This window comes from Chiloscyllium punctatum, chromosome 7 (assembly GCF_047496795.1).
Source record: "Chiloscyllium punctatum isolate Juve2018m chromosome 7, sChiPun1.3, whole genome shotgun sequence".
Taxonomy (NCBI): domain Eukaryota; kingdom Metazoa; phylum Chordata; class Chondrichthyes; order Orectolobiformes; family Hemiscylliidae; genus Chiloscyllium; species Chiloscyllium punctatum.
Window position 1 is genome coordinate 46,246,464 of NC_092745.1, and position 19,897 is coordinate 46,266,360.

Below are 19,897 nucleotides of genomic sequence, written 5' to 3' on the forward strand. Positions count from 1 at the left end.
ACAGGAATCATCAATCCGCGTTTTCTGTTATCCCTCGATGTCTTGTTGGCAGTCATAGAATCATAGGAAAGAGGCCATTTGGTTTGTTGAATCCCAACCAGACCCAGCCCTATCCCCATACTTCTCATGGCTTAAAATCCACTTAGCCTGCACATCCCTGGACACTATGGACCAACTTAGCATGGCCACACCACCTAACCACCACATCTTTTGGAGAGTAGGAGTGAACCACAGCACCCAGATGAAATCCACATGGGCAGTCACCTGAGGCTGGAACCAAACGCTTATCCCTAGCACAGTGAGGCAATATTGCTACCCACTGAGCCATCATGGTGCTCTAATGGGATCATATATAGAACATTTAATTTAAAGCAAATGCTTACTCCCCTTCCACGGCTAACGGTCTGTCCTTCCCCATGACTTTGTAGATATTTTTGTGATCAGCAAGATTATTCTGTACCGCTGGAGCAAGATAGGACTTGAACCTGGGACTGCTGGTTTAGGGATAGGGACACTAGCTCTGTGCTACAAGAGCCCTCCTCAAGTATTCAGGTTTGAATGTACCATTGCGAATCCTAAAATGAAACGGGTGATAAGCAGAGCAGCAAATCTGTGAAGCAACTATCCAATTCATCCCACTCCCCTATCCTTTATTTGCAGCCTTGCAAACTTTTTCTCTTCATTTATTTGTCCGCTCCCCTTTTCAGAAATTACAATTGAGTCTACTCCCAGCATACTTTCAGGTGGGACACTCTGCATCATAACATCTTGCTGTTTGAAAGAATGTTTCGCCTACAGCGCCCCAGGTTCAGTTGCCAGTTCTCTGAGATCTTGGTCCTGTGGTTACTGACATTGCTACCAGTGGAAACAGTTTCTCTTTACTCTCTCAAAGCTAATTTCCAACACCACCGCAAAAATCTCAAATGCTCGAAGATAAACAGTACTGATATCTCTCGTCTCTGCGTGTAACTGAAGTCAAACACAGGCTTCCCATGAGGCGCACAGAGGTGGAATACCTTGTAACAAGAATACGTTTGAGATATCATGAGTAAGTCCATACGTCTCAGATTTACAATGTACCTTTTCAAATCGCACAGTACGTCAGTCTGCATTGGTCATCATGAACAATTATTTTATTGTTGAAACGTTCTACAAACAGCAGGTAATAATCCCTCAGCATACAGCTTTCACTGAAGGACACTCAAAATACAACCATTCCCTTCTCAGGCTTAACCTATAAATTTCTGTCTCTACCTATACCTTACATGTCAGATAAAAATATGAGAGTACTTTCTGGAATAGGATATAAATCCACTGACTTCTGATTTAACGAGTTGAGTCAAATCGAATCATTTTCTTCAAAAGCATCATTGTACGGGATATCCTGTTCAAAGAAGGGACTCATTCGACCCAAACAAGATTTTAATTTTCTGCTTCGAATGCTCCCCCATCTCCACACATTCATCATTCACTGTTTTCCGAAGACATTATATCTTCAATGCCTCCTTATTTTCTGCTTCAATGGGTTTTCCAGTTTTTAATTCATTGCATAGCCTCTCTCTTCACTAAATGCAAGGGGGCTAGCCTTCATTACTTACAATCATTACACTTTCTTTACCGGCTGTCCCTTGATCTTCACGTCCATCACTGGGGGCAGCAATTTGGATGAAAATTCTTCATTAACTCCAAGGCTTTGCTTTGGCCACCTCAGTCACTTTTCCAAACCATGAATTTATTTACTTCTACTTTGATTCCCAAAATTGTTTTAGTTGCTATCATCTGTGTCTTTGTAGGAACATGACCAACCTTCCAAAAGGTTGGATGGCAACAATGACAACTGCATTTGGTCTTTGCAACATAGATGGAGAAATTGCTGTTATGCCAGGTTTTCAAAAGCTCCCTTAAAGGCAGAATCTTTGCCCAGCTTTCGATGACTCTCTGCAAAAGTCTGCTTCCTTGCAGTTTTGGGAAAGGCCTGTACTGATGGAGCTCAAATGAACTTAATAATTGTCACTATAGTGAACCTGTACCCTGGGGCTTTTCCACCTTTTCATTGCACATTGCAAGCTGCTAACACCAGTTGCAACTTGAATTTGGAAAGGCCAGAGGGACTATTGTCCTTCTGTGTATCTAGGCCAAATGTTTCTCAATGCCAGCATTACATTCCTGTGTTGTTGGCTGTCCCGCAGTGGTAGAACTCTGGCTTCTCAGTTAACAGGTTTTAAGTTTATGTCACTTCAGAAATGTGGGCACAAAATCACAGCTGGCACTGCCGTGGAGTACTGAGGGAGTGCTACACTGCAGTAGGTGCTGCCAACCTTAAACAGAGGTACCAGCCATCTCAGCTGCACACATCTACACATTAAGGAGAGCATCTTCCAGCATCTTAGCCAACCTTTATCCCTCATTCACAATCAGTAAACAGCAAGTCAGCTGTGGAATCTTGCTGTGTGTTAAATGAGCTGCAGCACTTCCTTCGTTGTCCACCCAAGAAGGGCTTTTGGGCTGTGAGGCAATTTGAGACATGAGTGGGGAATTGCATGCGTACAGGTAACTTGCTCTTTTACACTGAGACTTGTTAGATCTGGGAAGAATTAATTTAAAGCCAGTATCTGGAGCACTGAGGTTGTGAAAGATGCTATGTGAATGCATGTTCTTCCATGGGTGAGAATATTGGACAGGGAGTGGCACATGCTGCTGCCTTTGCTAATCCAACCCACCACACCTCTGTGTAAGAGCATTTTCTCTTGTCTTTTCTTGCAGGACTTTTTGACAACTGCTCCTATTCACTCAGTGAGAAGGGTTGGATGGTTGGCATTCGTTCAGTGGAACATTCTGGAAGGAGGAATCCCCGTTTCTTCTTCTTGCTCCGGACAGACCGAGCGAGGAACGCCACCATGGTGTTTGCCCACCAGCGTTACCGTGCCAACAGCTGGACGCGTGTGGCTGTGTCCTACGATGGCCAGCGGATGATGCTATACATCAATGGAGCCAGGGTCGGTGCCTCCGGTGGCCAGCTAGGGGATCTGCACAGCGCTTTTATGAGCTCCTGCAGGACATTGCTGATCGGCGGGGACAGCTCCCAGGATGGGCATAGTTTCCGTGGTTACCTGGCTAGCTTCGCCCTGTGGAAGACCGCAAAGTCTCAGAAAGAGCTGACGCGAAGTTATCGTCAAGGTATTCCTGTGGGAGATCCTTCCTTGGTCTTGGAAGCAGATTTCTCTAAAACAGAAGACCAATGGATACCAGATAAGGACAGTCACTACCCCAGCTGGGAGCTGATGCTTCTTCCACGGCCCAAACTGACATCTGCTCCGAGCCCTCTGGCTTGTGGCCTGACGGTTTGCGACAATGTTGACGTCATCGGCAACTACAACGGTTACTGGCCGCTCCGGGACAAGAAGGTCATCCGCTATCGAGTAGTCAATGTTCATGATGACCAGCGGCGCAACCCCACTGTCTCCGGGGAGCAGATCGAGCTCCAGCACCAGGCCCTGAACAGGGCCTTCGGCAGGTACAACATCACGTGGGAGCTCAGCGTCGCCGAGGTCCTCAACACCACCCTCCGCAACCGAGTCATCCTGGTCAACTGCGAGAAGAGCAAGATCGGCAATGACCACTGTGACCCCGAGTGCGACCATCCCTTGACCGGGTATGATGGAGGGGACTGTCGGTTCCTGGGGAGGTGCTACGTTTGGAAAAGGAGAGACGGGGTCTGCAACATGGAGTGTAATAACATCCTGGATGACTTTGACGATGGTGATTGCTGTGACCCCTCGATTACAGACGTGAGGAAAACCTGTTTCGACCCAGACTCTCCAGAAAGGTAGGTGTTGTTCTTTTGTATAATACTCAGTCACGGGAATGTGAGCTTCACTGGCTGTCCTTGCGTTGGAATTGACTGTGTCTTTGAACTGCTGCAGGGAACACCCTGCAGTGCTATTGGGAAGGGATTCCCTAATGACCCTGCTGTTTAATTGGGGGGATGTCTTTGGTATAGCGCTGTACATACACATTTGTTAGTGTTAGCAATTGCAGGATATTTAGCAACGAGCATTTCCAAGTGAAGCCTCGAATGTTCTAAACGTAGGAGGGCTTAAACTTGGTGTTCATTCGATTTGATTTAGTTTATTGTTGTCACATGTACCTAAGTACAGTGATAAGTTTTGTTTAGTGTGCCATAGAGGCAGATCTTAACATACAAAAATATACATAACATAAGGTGATCGAGCAGAGCGAAGCGTACAAATGTACGGCTGCACAGAAGGTGGACAAAAAGCAAGATCAGCGTTAGATTTAAAAAGTGAGAGGTCTATTAAGAAGTCTAAGAACAGCGGGGAAGAAGCTGTCCTTGAACCTGCTGGTATGCATGTTTAAGCTTTTGTTGTCTTCTGCCTGACAGAAGAGGTTATAACCAGGATGGGAAGGGTTTTCGATTATGTTGGCTGCCTTATCAACTTTTTCAGAGATATGCCAGTGTGAAACTTTAATTTCTCACACCATCTGTTCTTTTCGTCTTCCAACTTGATAAGATGCTCTTTTGTAGCATCAGAGAAGAGGAGAGTTCCCTTTGATTGGCCAATGCTGATTTGAACACAGCTTCCTAAAAGGATAGCATGCACGGTGGCTCAGTGGTTAGCACTGCTGCCTCAGAATGCCAGGGACCTGGGTTCAATACCAGCCTCAGGTGACTGTCTGTGTGCAGTTTGCACATTCTCCCCGTGTCTATGCGGGTTTCCTCCCACAATCCAAAGATGTGCAAGTTAGGTGAATTGGCCATGCTAAATTGCCTAGAGTGTTCAGGGATGTGTAGGCTAGGTGCATTAGTTAGGGGAAATGTAGAGTGATATGTGCAGGCGAATGGGTCTGGGTGGGTTACTGTTCAGAGGGTCAGTGTGGACTATTTGGGCCAAATGCCTGTTTCCACACTGTAGGGATTCTAATTATAGTAATCTCGGGCTGTCCTGAAACTCCTCAATGTCATGTAGAGCAAGACAGCTCTGTCCTTCCAACCTGTAAAGATGTGAAGTGTTCATGGCTGACAGTGTTGAACAGGACAAAGCCTCAGTGAGGTTAACAGTCTGGGAAATCTTCTCAATGGAACTTGCCTACACTGCGTTTGTTTTATGTTTTAGTTTAATCAGAATTGATAATCAACCAAGGATCTATTTTTTAGTTTCCAAAGTGTTGCTTTTATTAGCATTAAAACGCATGCTCACGACTTTACTTAAGACTTTAGTTAAATGAAGAGTTCAGAATGATCAAAGTATTCAAATTGTGGAGTCAGGACGTTAACATTACAGAAACATTGACTGTGTCTGAATAGTGCCATGTGTGTCCCCAGACAGTGCAACACGCCCTTCTCCCCCCCAGATGGCGTGCTCTCTCTCTTGCTCTCTCTTGTCTTTCTCTTTCTCTCTCTCATATTGTCTTCCCCTCTCTCCTTCTCACATTCTCACTCATTCTCTCACTTTCCTCTCTCTTACTTTCTCTCATTTTCTTTTTCTTGCTGTCTCTCATTTTCACTCTTTCTCATCCCCTCTCTCTCATCCCCTCTCTCTCTCTCTCTATTTCTTATTCTCTCCTTTTCTCTCTTTGTCTCTCTCTCACATTTTCTTTCTTTCGCTCGTCCTTTCTTTCCTTCCTCCCTCTTTCCTTCCTTCCTTCTCTCTTTTTCTTTCTTTATTTCTCTCTCTCTTCCACACATTCTTTCCCTTGCCCTCTCTTCCTTGACTGTATGGCTGGCTGCCACAGTTAATCTTGTAGGTCACTGCGTCTGCCTGTCTTCTGGACCGTTCCTGGGCTATCTTGAAGACCATGTCCAGACTGTGCCCTATCTGCCCCCTCAGGCTGTTGCCCTGCAGCACCACTTTGGAGAAGCGCAGGTGAATTGCACCAGGATCCAGTCTGATAGGAATCTCTGATCCACACATGGGAAACTGATTATCCCTTCCTTGTCCCATTGCAGTTTCTGTGCGCTTTTGCACAGGTTTGCACGGCAGCGTGACATTTGTGCCTGTGTATTGGAGTGGAGCCTGAACCCAGAACATGCTCACTCTGAGGCAATGCTGCTACCTCCCGTGTTATAGCTAACACTATTCCATCTACTTTACAATGGGCAACACCTCGTGTTATCATTTTATCAACAGCGATTGTTACAAACCAACTAAAACATTCAATATGGTTAATGCAAGAAATCATATCCGCCACATATCCTTGAGTGAAACTTCCAACACTCGAGAAATGCTAACATGGAATTGTTAAGTTGCATGTGTAATAATATCACCTTTACATTTAGCTGTCATGATTTTTTGTTTCTGTAGGTATCTTAATTGCTGGGACTTGTTTTCCATTTCACTGACCTTCCCTGTAATCTGATGGGAAAGATTGGAGGCGTTTCACCTGACCTCTCTTTCCCCCTCCCACTGAGGCTGGATTGCTGCTGGGATCAGCTATTGGGGACTGTATTGTTGAGTATCCATGGCCAAGCAGAGAATGAAGATAGTAGGGAGGATGAACAATGGAGGCTCAGGCCTTCCTGTGGGCCTCTACCCCTTGATGCTGTCTCCATGTGGAAAGGTCAATGCAAACCTATCTTTCCAGGCCTTGTCCGGCTTCTCAATTCCATTCCCCCCTACCCCAGTCTATTCTGGGTGGGGAGTTTTCACACCTTTTCCTGATGTAGTCAACGCACTGAGCGGGCTTTGTGGTATGGGGTCAGCTGACTTAGGGAGGACAGCTTTGTGCAGTTGAGGGGCTTGGAATTGGGACGGGTCCACTCCTGACCTCCATTCCAGGGCACCTGGGTAATTTGTAATGACCCGCCCTCCCTGCAGCACCATCCCCTCCTCTCCCAGCCATTGGGCAAGGTGGATTTGAATTAATTTTGAGGAATTGAGTTTTGAAACAAATGGCACCTCTTATTATCAGCAGTTGTTGAGAAATGTGAATTAGCCAATTGTGAAGTGGATGTGCCCTGTGACTCAGGCTCTACTAAATGGTTTTCCTTCTGAAGATGAATGATTTGAGGCATGTTCAGTCCCATCCTTGTGACACAGGACAGAGCAAACTCAGTTCTTGAGACAGGCACAATCACATTGTAATTTCAACTTTGGTTGACGTTAAAACGTGTGGCTGTGAGACCTGTTGCCAGTTCAGACCTCAGTGGTTCACTAATCGTGTAAAACAAAAATGAAAGAACTGCAGATGCCTGAAATTTGAAAACAGATATCGCTGGAAAAGCCCAGCAGATCTGGCAGCGTCAGTGGAGAGAAATCAGAGTTAATGTTTCAGGTTTAGTGACTCTAAAATTCTGATGAAGGGTAGCTGGATCTGAAAACATTGACTCTGCTTTCTCTCCATGGATGCTGCCAGACCTGCTGACATTTGCCATCAATTTCTGTTTTTGTTCCGTAGAGAGTGTTGCATTATTTGGACTTCCCATCTTTCAGGCAGCTGTTCTTTAGATTAGATTCCTTACAGTGTGGAAACAGGCCCTTCGGTCCAACCAGTCCACACCGACCCTCTGAAGAGTAACCCACCCAGCCACATTTCCCTCTGACTAATGCACCTAACACTATGGGCAATTTAGCATGGCCAATTCACCTGACCTGCACATCTTTGGATTATGGGAGGGAACCGGAGCACCCAGAGGAAACCCATGCAGAGGGGAGAATGTGCAAACTCCACACAGTCACCCAAAGCTGGAATTGAACCTGGGACCCTGGTGCTGTGAGGCAGCAGTGCTGACCACTGAGCCACCGTGCCACCCGAACGTAGGTTCTACTGACCTATGTTAGGCTTTGATGGTATATAAATGTGGTCAAGAGCATCCCCTGCTTTCATGACCTGCATTCCACTGTTAACTAACAATAAGTGATACATTGATTATTATATTCTTTGCATTTTGATGTATGACATAGCTTTGGTTACAACTTGTCATAGTAACTCACTGTTGCATTCAGATATGTCTGAGATATGCCAGGTAAGATAGCCACTCAATACAGATGTTGCTTTATACTTTTTGAGTAATAGTCCAATTGAGAGTCGTGAGAGTCAATTTTGAATGTTGGCCATTTTTAAACTTGATGTTATAATGATACTCCCAGCTATGCAAATAAACATAAATGAAATGCAGAGATCTTTCAAAGACATGGTGTTTATTGAACCAGATTTAGAATGTAGGAGAAAACAGGTGAGTTGTTACTAAACAGTATTTGACTGCTCAGAGTAGAATCCTGGAGCAGAACCATTTGTGTTTCTACGTGAAACACAGTAGCCAGTTTGTGTACAGCAAGTTCCCACATTTGCTAATGTGTCTCGGAAATATTGATTGAGAAGTAGATGTTGGTCATCAGGGAGAATCCTCCTTCGCTCACCTTCCAGATAGAAACATGGGATCTTTAAAGCAAAGGGAGGATGGGGCTTTAGTTCAAAGTCTCTTCCAAACAGAAGCATCTTCGACATTGCGACACAGTGACATGACTGCTCTGTTGAAATCCTTACTATCTAGATCGCTGCGCCTGCCAAAAATAATTGGAGCATTCTTGGCATTTTGCAGAGTTCTGAAGGCAGGGAGCCAGCTGATTTTATTTACTGACTTTTCATTAATGTCACTGGAGCTGGCCATGGTGCTGATTAAGTGATCAAGCAGAGGGATCGCATTCTTCCTCAGAAACGCTGCTCACGTCCTTGTACCCGAAGCCCTCCGGCAGTGAACAAGTCAGACAGAGCAAAGTGTATGGTCAGCTCAGACAAATGAGCAGGAGCTTTTGTTTGTTAAGGCCCCTTTTTAGTCTGAGCCGTTAAAGAAACAGGAAGCAGTAAACATTTTACCAGCGATCCAGAATGGTTTCAAATTGGGCTAAACAAAAGGAAAGACCTTGTAACGTAGTAAACCTCACAGTTACACAACAATGCCCCCAAAATACCAAAGTGATAATGGCCAAGTCATTTGTTTAAATGATTTCAGTTGAGGGATAACTATTGGTCAGTCTAGCAGGGTGAACCACCCTGATGTATACATGAGTCCTTTTACAACCATCTGAGAGGGTCAACAGGTCTTACATCTCCCCAAGAAGATGACAGCACTGATCCTGCAGTGTAGGAATACTCCCACAGATTTTGTGTTCCTCTCTCTCGAGCGGGGAATTGAATGTGTGACCTGTGGACGCGGGTTAGGGGTGCGACCATCTGATCGCACATCATAAATTTGAGGACAGGCTCACTGAACCGATTTTCCTGCCAACTTTCCCCAGCTACCTGTTTGTTGGTTGGAGTAAGCACGGATTTTAAGATTGGACTGAAACTGAGACCAGTGTGTGCCCCTAGGCGAACCTACACTGGTTTGCCTAGTTAACAGTGTAGTATCAAGTCCTTTTATCCCAATCATCACACTGTTAGGTTTTGTCCCCAAAGTTTAATCAGCATCATGTTGACCGGTGGTTGGGCTAATGACTGCGGGAAGTGCTGTGTAGGTCAGGCATCATTAGTCGTGAGAGTAAAAGAGATAATGTTTCAGATTGGTAACCTTTCACCATTGACCTTCAAGGTCAGTGTTTGGTAACATTAGCTCTGTTAATCTCTTCCCTCATGTCAGGCTGACTAGTTGGGTATTTCCGCCAGTTTGTGTCGCTGTTTCATCTTTTGAACATCTGTAGCATTTTGCATTGACTTTGACGTTTGGGGACAAGTTTGCTTTGCTGTTGTCGCAATTAATCAGGTCTGGACGTTACGGGAAGTGGAAAACCCCGGGTCGACTGGTTTATCAAAGCTCCTGAAAATGTTATCCAAGCCCCCACTCACTTCCTCCCTATCCTGTCCTGGAGCACTGTGGAGATGTGTTCCATCTAGCTGAGGTCTCCCAAAGATATGTAAATGTTGACATTCCTTGGGACTCTCCCCATCTTCCTTGATCACTTCAGGAGACTGGTGGAACATCAGTGGTGGAAGTGGTTTAAAGTGGCCACTTTGATTCTTTCTCTTGGCGGGGGGGCCTGGTGAAAACCAAGAGGAATTTACGGCTAAATTTGTTGATGTGATGAGTTCCAGATATGTTGCATTTGTGCTGGAATCTGTCCAGGAAAGGAACAGTAGTCAGATTGCACAACTGGGTCTTTTCTTGTTCTGCATTTTCTCTTTGTACAGTACACCCTACCCAGCTTTCACTCTACACCAAATTCTCATCATGTATAGAGTCGTAGAGTCAGACAGCATGGAAACAGTCCCTTCCGTTTAACCAATTCAGTTCTATTCCCTCCTCCTCCAGCTCCTGAATTGAATGGGATTCTGTGGACATCTATCATCCTTAGTATTGGACCAGGGATGCATTTACAAATTGGGCCACCAGGGGAGCCATCCTATGCTTGGCTGCTTTAGAAGAATGGATGGGTTGGGGCAAAACATTGAAGGAAACACAAACAACTCCCTCTTTGTTGTGTAGCTGAGATATGCTGACACTAACATTAAGGAACAGTAATTCAACAGAGTCAAGAAACCAAAGGCAGAAACTCCTTCAATGTTGGACTAGGGAAGGTCTTGCCTGCTTGGAGAATCAACATCAATATGGAATTCCAGAGCCTAAGAGTCGACTTCCATGATACAAGGTTTTTGTGGGCTACAGATTCACATCTTTTCTCCTTATTCTTTCATGAGATACAGGAACTTCTGGCAAAACTAGCATTTGTTGCCTATGCCTAATTGCCCATGGTTGGACAGACTGCCTCAGCCACTTCGGAGAGCAGTTAAGAATCAATCAATTTGCTGTAGATCTGGAGCCCCACACTGGCCAGGTCAGACCAGGGCTTCCCTGAAGGATATGGCCACCGCTTCTGAGACTAGCTTTAAATTCCAAACTTTTATGAATGAATTGAAATTCCACGAGCTGCCACAATGGGATTTGTGAGCATTAACCTTGGGATTAACAGTGATGTTACCACAACACCACCATCTCCCACATCTACCATTCAAAGAAGCTAAAGATAGGTTTGTCTCCACAGTATGGCAATCTGATAGGGATATTAACATGCCACCAGTTGAGTAAACGTACAATTTCTGTACTTTCATAGTGACCTTTAAATTCACTTATTGCCTCACTGCTCCCTACTTGTATAACTTTCCACATCTATACAATCATGGCTTCTTTTGATTCTGGTCTCTTGGGATCCCCAGTTTACTTCACTTTTGTCACTCCATTTATGGCTGTGCCCTGACCTCCCTACATCTTGAGCTCTTTTTTTCCCTCCCTAAATCTTTCTTTCTCACTATCTTGAATTCTCTTAAAAACCTACGCTTTCTGTAAGCTTTTGGCCATCTACATTAATATCTTTCTGGGTGTCCTGCTGTCAACCACCTTTTAATCTGATGATGTTTCTGCTGAAGTGCCTTTGAGGCTTTTTCGAATTAAAGGTGATATATAAATGCAAGTTGTTTTTGCTGTTCCATGTGGAAAACGATGCCTTGGAGCAGCACTGGTTTTCACAGAGGCTGGTCATCCTCTCGTCCTTCATGGGTTAGCCCAGACATTGAGTGTTGGAGTGAAAGAGACCATGTTGGGATTTTAAGTCAAGCTGACCTGGTGTCATCTCCGATGGGATCTGTAGTGATCCGAGGGTGCTCAGTTTGCGGTTATCGGAAGGAAGAAGCCTGCATTTCATTACTGCTCTCCATTTCAGAAATCCCTCAGACACAACTGTTGTGGTGTTGGGGATACTGTCAAGCTTCTTGAGTGTTATTGGAGCTGACTCCATCCAGGCACCTGGGACACATTCCATCACACCTCTGGCTTGTAGGCGGTGGACAGGCTTTGGGGAGTCAGGAGGTGAGTTACGTGCCACAGTGTTCCTAGATTGTGACCTGCTCTTGTAATCACAGCATTTATGTGGCTAGTCTATTTCAGCTTCTAGTCAATGTTAATCCTTAGGATGTTGATAGTGGAAGTTTCAGTGATGATAATGGCATTGAATGAGCAATGGTTAGATTCCTTCTTTAATAGAGTTGGTCATTTCTTGCCACTTGTACAGCATGGATGTTAGCCCAAGCCTGGATATTGTCCCAGTCTTGCTGCATTTGAATGCGGACCGCTTCAGTATCTGAGTAGTCAAGAATGGTGCTGAACGTTGTGCAATCATTAATGAACATCCCACTTCTGACGTTATGATGGAGGGAATGTCATTGATGACGTGGCTGAAGATGGTTGGACTGAGGACACCACTCTGAGGAATGTTCTGGATGACTGACCCCCAACAACCACCACCTTCTTCCTTTGTGCAATTCTGACCAGCAGAGAGTTTCCTCTGGATTCCTGTGGCCTTTAGTTTTTGTGAGAGTTCCTTCACATTACACTCTGTCACTCTCACCTCACCTCTGGAATTCAGCTTTTTGCCCTTGTTTGAACCAAGGCTGTAATGAAGTCAGGAGCTGAGTGGTCCAGGCAGAATCCAGACTGGGCGTAACAGAGCAAGGTATTGGTGAGCAAGTTCCATTCCACCCCTCCCAACCCCTAAGTCCTGTTGAGTATGGGCTGCCAGTTCAACAACTCAATTTCAAACATTTACACTTCTCATTAGCACCCTCACCTAGCTATTATGTCTCTCCCTTTGTTTATCATCAGCCACCTCTTTGTTTGTCTCTCCCTCTCTCTATCTCTTTCTGTGTTTGTGTTGCAGCACCCGATAGCACCGTGATGATCGAGAGTAGACTGATGGGGTGGTAAATGGCTGGGGTGGATTTGTCCTACTTTTGTGCACAGGATACATCTGGACAATTTTCCACATTGTCCGGTAGACGCTTGTGGCCATTGCTGGTAAAATGGCTTCTTCTGTCACTGAGTCATCACAAGTGATCAACATGAATATAGGACAGTTCTGAGTGTCCAAAGAAAGGTTATTTTCCAAGTCACTGCCAGTCAAGAAGTAACCTCTGCCAACAGAGATACACAAACTTGGTTTCCAATGTCAAAGTAAGGTCACTAAAGAAAGTGGGGAGTCTCTTAACGGCATGAAGTGAGCTCAATTAAAGTAGAACAAGACTTTGCAACAATGTGATAAGTAATTGTAGGCACCCTCATTAATGCCAGTCAACCGACTCTGAAGAGAGCTGTTACTGGTGATGAAATGTATTGATGATTACAGGAACAATTATAGTGAAGTGGAGAATGATTCATCCCTGTTGGGAATATCACGTATATCATATCAAAATAAAATATCACATGTCTCCTGATTCCACTTTGATTTGGTCCCCAAGGTAAGGACGTCCAAAACTAGAGGGCACAAGTTTAAGGTGAGAGGGGAAAGATATAAAAGGGATCTAAGGGTCAACTTTTTCATGCAGAGGGTGGTGTGTGTCTGGAATGAGCTGCCAGAGGAGGTGGTAGAGGCTGGTACAATTACACATTTAGAAGGCATCTGGATGGGTATATGAATAGGAAGGGTTTAGAGGGATTTGTGCCAAATGCTGGCACATGGGACTAGATCAGTTTAGGATATCTGGTTGGCATGGATGAGTTCCATCGAAGGGTCTGTTTCTGTGCTGTACATCTCTCCAACTCTAGTCGCTCCCTTGTTCTCTACCCTTCCCTTTTCTTACTGTTGCATGTCCCTAATTAATTAATGATTCAATTTGTCAAATGGGTGTTTTGGCAGCAGGCTTTCAAAAAAAAGTCATATGTCTCCTAAGCATTACAATTCTTTGGCTCATTTCCCCCTGACATTTAGTCTGTTAGACACCCTATATTCCTGACCCAGTTAGAGGACTGCACATTCAGTCTACCTACTACCACGGGTAAAGGTGTTTAAAAGTTACCACTGTCTCTCTTGCTGATGTGCCCCCCTCAAACGTATGGCTATCGTGCACATGACCCATGACATTGCACTCTCTGCTGCTGAGGCAGTCACTGTTATTGCACTGAACTTGAGGGTGAGTCAGTTATGTGTATAACTGTTTGCACACACAACACATGTTGACAATACATTTGGCGTGACTCAAGGGCAGTGATTTTCATTTTGGAAATGAGTCATGCTTATTCCAGAGACATGCATGCACAAACACTCATAACTTTAGAATATCCTTAGAAATTATTGAACTTTACTGGGAGCCGAGTCAAATTCAGATTCTTCCTCCATATCTGAGCAAACATAGGGACTGGAAGGTGAAGCAGAATTCAGATATTTGTACGGTTTGAATGAAGGAATGCATGAAAGGGGATTTTCTCACTGTGAACTGGTAAACAGTGCATCTTAGGCATAGAGGAGGTAGCATAGGAGTACAATTAAAGGGCAAACCAATTTAAATACATCATTCACATCTAAAATGCAGGCTCACCATTGATCTAAAAATGTGCAGACACTGGAAAACTCAGATTGGCCACTTGCTCAGTTACAGTACAGGACTCTGCCAGTGAGACACACACAGCCTTCTCCAACATATACATGCACAGACATACCTGATCCATTCAGACCAGGATGGAGCCTTTTCACAGTGGTAAGTGATTTACTTTGGAGGAGAGGTCATGCAAACAAGCCTTTAATAGTTTTCAAAATTCTAAACACTTTATCTCTTGCCAAGTACAACTGCGCTACAACCAAAACATATGAGCAATAAACTGGGGATTTAAACGTCCTTGTGCAGATCTCTACTTGACTGCCCTCCAAATACAGAAGCAATTAACTATGCTGAGGATTGGAAGGAGGTTTGAGAAAACTGTGTTTGTGCAGGTGATGAAATGTTTTGTTGGCCCTGCTTGTCAGAGTATATTTTTACTGCTAATTTCCTTTGTGTGCCCTGAGTTCCTCACTTGGGGACTTGCGGTTTCAGAAGGGCCCGGGGATTCCACATTGTTAATCTGGAGGGAGAGTGTCAGTAAATAGATCCCATCTCCGTCCCCTCATCGGTGGGTACTCAGGGGACCCTGAGGCTGAGCACTTGACACTGATCTTGGCTGAAAGGGGAGCTGCAGTCTAAAACTGGTATCACTTGCACAATCCTGAACCCACCCCAAAACTGTGGGTTCCCCTTGCGTTCCTTGGTAGCCACTTCCTGTAATCTATAGATGATTAAGTCCTGAGCTTGGCAGTGCCTAACCATCGTTGCTTGGTGTTGTCTTTGCTGGACTGTCTGCCAGTGTGTCAGGCACCCAGCTTTCATTCTTTGGTATGATGTCTCGATAGCTGGAACAGGGCTGAGCCATGGAAGTTCCTGTATGGTGATGGCCTGAGGAGGCAGAATGGGAGCGATTTACCACCTGGTCACTGGCGCTCTTTAAATGGCAATGGTGCCATCCAGCATTCTGATCTCCCAACTTTTTTGTTTGCTGCACCCACCCAGTCTTCCTGAAGCCCGTTGTCTCAACGTTTTGCGACCACAACCTGCTGCTTTGTCCCGTTGACCACTGTTTGCATGTCGATTGGTTTGTGCAGTCGTGAGGGAAGATAGCCTCACCCAATTCTACCATGGGCTGGCTGCTCACCACATAACAACTGTTCTCTGAGCAGGAACCACAGTCAAAGTTCAGAGTTTGAGTCCGCCTCTCTTCAGCAATGTAATTAGTTGTATGTGTCGTGCCATCACTGTGGTTGAGATCAGTTCAACTCGGTACACACTAGAGATCAAACATGGCCACCTTGGAGATTGGTTCGAGCCAATTGCTAGCTAACCAGACTGTCTTTCAGTCTTCCCACTCCTCACCCCACCATGGTCAGGAAATCTCTTTCCATCCTCTTCAATGTTTGTCGTCATTGAATGCTGTTTTGGTTCATTGTCGAGATTGCTTATTTTGAACTCAGTTCATGGGAACCAATTTGGCTCACTGATGTCCTTTTGGGAAGGAAACTACCAACTTTACTTGGTCTGGACTACAATTGACTCCAGACCCACAGCAACATGGTTGACTCTCAGCTGCCCACTGGGCAATGAATGCTGCCCCTGACCAGTGATGCCCACATCCTGTGAATGAAAAAACAAAATTGCTGAAGTCTGCAACAGAATTATTTCTCAACCCCTCCGCTCCCACCAAAAACGCTGGACCTTCACTGTCATGGAAGTTCCTCACTGGTGCCATTTTGTCAGCTGGTCAGAGGCAGGAAACAAGGGAGAGTTTGCACAGAGCTCAGATCCTGTGGCATGGAGCAGCAAGGTTGGTCTGCTGCCAAGGTACAGTGTTGTGGGTGGGATGAGCTAAAAGGAAAGTGCGGCAATGCTGGGGAGGTGAAGTTAAAATCATCATAAAGCAGACTGGTATTGGACTCCACGACCTCACCCCTGTTCATCTCTCAACACATGCGGCCAGACCTACTGAGTTACTCCAGCACGTTGGCATTTAGAAAACCCCAGAGGCTGGTAGTGGAATGAGGGGCGCAGAAATCACTTGGTGTTGGCAGTGCAATGTATTTGGGAATGCCACTTCCAGCGCATTTGAACTGAGTCACAGAGCAGGGCTGGCTGAGGCACAGTTACCAGAGACTGTGCTAAGATCCGCCAACAATCCAGCAATGTGGATTGAAAGCAGCAATATACCTCAGGAATAGTCAATTGGAGCTGCTTTGTCACCTTCTTTATGATGCGTCGGCGCAACTCTTGCCCTTTTCATCTCAGCTGCACAATGTGGGATTAATGCTCGCCTCACAGTTGAGATCCCTTCACGTCCCCGTCCCAGGAACAACGGCATTCCAGTTCCTTTCTGACTGGTTTTCCCACCAGTGGCTTCCCAGACAGTTTCTTGTTTTCACAGTTGCTAGCTTTCTCTTTATCATTTCAGACTTGGCCAGTGTTCACAAAATCCCTGCAGGCCTTTCGGCCCAGGGGGACCACACCGGCCCTCTGAAGAGCATCCCATCCAGATCAACCCCTCCCTATCCTATTCTATCCCTGCATTTCCCATGGTTAATCCACCAAGCCTGCACATCCCTGGACACCATGGGCAATTTAGCATGGCCAGTTCACAGGGGAAAGGGGGTGGGTTGAAGCCTTCAGTGTAACTGGGTGCTGTTTTTTCTTTTGAGGAATTCCTTCATTCTTGCCCTCTAGGTGTTTGTGGTCCCACGAGGTACTGGTGTTCCCCCTCCCCAACTCCTGTAAGTCTGGGTTCCAAACCTGGATAGCAGCCAGACTCAGTGCTGGTCACTTGCATGTGTAAATGGAGAAGTCTCCGGGTGGGACTGGTGAGGTATCGCCTCAGCTGACTTTGACCTGGAGAGTCCCGAAGCCAACTTTAGCAATCATCCTGCACCCATCCAGGATACTATCTGCATTAGAAGGTATGAGCTGTAAGGAAAGGCTAGAGAAACTCAGCTTGTTTTCTCAGATGTAGTCGACGCTGAGGAGAGACTTGATACAAGCATGTAAGATTATGAGATGCATAGACAGGGTTGACGGTCAGGATTTTCTTTTCCCCAGAGTTGAAATGTCTAATTCTAGGGGGCATGCATTTAAGGTGAGAGGTGGAAAGTTCAAAGGAGATGTGAGGGGCACTTTTTTTAACACAGAGACTGGTAGGAGTGTGGAATGTGTTGCCAGGGTTGGTGGTAGAGGCAGATCCAATTGGCATTTAAGGGACTTATAGATAAGCACATGCATATGCAAGGAATGGAGGGATATGGACCATGGGCCAGCAGAAGAGTTTAGTTTAATTTGGTGTCATGTTCGGCACAACATCGTGGGCCAAAGGGCCCCTTCCTGTGCTGTACTGTTCTATGTTTGTTCTATGTTCATCCAAATCAGCACTCGCCATGCCATTTCACCAGGTACTTAGTCATTTCCCGGGCAGAGGGGTGTGGCTGGGAGTGGGCAGCTGCTATATGATATAGGAGCAGCCCCAAGGGGCCAGTGGGGAAAGGCAGCTCTTCTTTTCCTGCGCTGTACTCCACCATTCCTCAGTTCCATATAATAACCCCGACAGCCTGTCTCTCCATGCACTGTGAAGCAGAACAGAAGTTCCACGTGTCTGCATGTGTTTTTTATACATAGGCTGGAGTCCCTGATCAGTACGGCCGCGGATGGTCTCCAATGATTGGACGGAGGTGGGGCAAGTTCCAAAGATGAGCCCAGCCTTGACCAAAAGGACGACCAGAGAAAGAGAATATTTTTACAGACCTTAAGTTTGATTATGGTTTTGACAGGGTGTTCACAAGTACACAAGTAAGTAACAAGGTGAACACTTCCTCCCCCTCTTTCACAGCCCCAGTTTGTAGCTGATGTCTGCCTTTTCAAAAGTATTCCCACTAATAGCGAGCTGAGCAGTGGTTTCTGCTCTGAGCTCTCCAGTGCACTCGGTCCCACCATTAAGGCTCGTATCGCTGCACGGAATCTTAGCATTAAACACCATCGTTCCTTGAAACTGTGTTTGTGTTGAAATATGTGAAGCATCAGAGGTTTATTTTTACAAGAATGTTTATTAGCCCCTATCCTGAAATTACACAGATGAGCTGCATCCAGCAAAATCTGGGTTAGCCCCTTGCACAACTGAATAAGCAGCAACTGGGGACAGGTACTTTGTGAGTAACCCCTACACCTCTGGATAAACAGCGATCTCACACAATGAATGGTGCATCCCCTGCTTAGTAAACAAGAACTACACAGAGTTACTCTAATAAACCCCAAAACCGTAACAAATCTTGCAGAATCACAGCTAGCATTATCAAACAGAAACTCTGTGTGGTTGAGAATGACAACAGTTTGTCACATTGATACTCGAATTGCGGCCTGCTACAGGAGAACATTTCACGTGGGGTAAACAGCGCAAGCAATGGACTTGTACAGGAAAAGGCCAGTATGGGAAAATGCCAGCAGTCATTGAGAAAGGTGCTGTAAAAGGAGACTAAGATTTTTCTTAGCTGAGCTAAAATGCACCAAATGGTCATCCTTTTAAGAAACTGTGTTGTCAAATACTGACATTAAGTTGTTGATGGATAAAGAATTTTGTAGTCACACGTAAATAGGCAGCAGGGCGCTGTTCCACAGCGCTAGGCACCAGGGTTCGATTCCAACCTCGGCTGAGTGCCTTGTGTGTAGTTTGCACATTCTCCCCAGTGTCTGCACAGTTTCCCTCCCACAGCCCAATGGTGTGCAGTTTAAGTGGATTGGCCATGCTAAATTGTCCATCGTGTGCAAGTTAGATGGTTTAATCATGGGAAATGCAGGGTTACAGGAATGGAGGAAGGAGGGTGTGTCTGAGTGGGATGATCTTCAGAGGGTTGGTGTTGTCAGTACTGTAAGGAGCTAACCCAGGTTTTATCTTGGACTCGATGGGCTGAATGGCATGCTTCCACACTATAGGGACTCTATGTAGGCTTTTTCTTCAGTTGTGAGGTATCGCCAAATACCACCGTACCATATTTCTCAGTGTAAACCTGTTTCTAGTCAGCAATATATTTGATGGTGCTGACATCCAGCACTTACACTCAGTTGCCTCAAACCAAACTGTTGAGAAATCTATACATTTGTTCATATAATCATAGAATCCCTACAGAATGGGAACAGGCTCTTCAACCCAATAAGTCCATATCAACCCTTTGAAGAGTAAACCATCCAGACCCATTTCCCTTTTACTCTATATTTACCCCTGACTATTGCACCTAACCTACACATCCCTGAACACTATGGACAATTTAGCATGGCCAATTCACCTTAACCTGCATATCTTTGGATTGTGGGAGGACACCGGAGCACCCGGAGGAAACCCATGTAGACACAGGGAGAATGTGCAAACTCCACACAGACAGTCGCCTGAGATTAGACTCGAACCAGGGTTCCTGGTGCTGTGAGGCAGTGTACTAACCACTGAGCCACCATGCTGCCCTGATCCTGTTGTCTGGATCCCACTCCGATAAATCCAGGAGATTTTACTACCCTCTCAGGAGTATTTAACAAGTGAAAATCTACAAAGCTGATGAGAACAGAGCTCTGG

At 45.5% G+C, this 19,897-nt stretch overlaps 1 protein-coding gene across 1 annotated transcript in view; it reads left to right on the plus strand.

The window, feature by feature from the left end:
- Positions 1–19,897, plus strand: part of LOC140479625 (pappalysin-2-like) — a 409,230-nt gene that overhangs the window by 46,721 nt on the left and 342,612 nt on the right. The window contains exon 2 of the mRNA XM_072573508.1: positions 2,764–3,826. Coding sequence (XP_072429609.1) covers positions 2,764–3,826 — 1,063 coding nt within the window. The remainder of the gene's footprint in view (positions 1–2,763; positions 3,827–19,897) is intronic.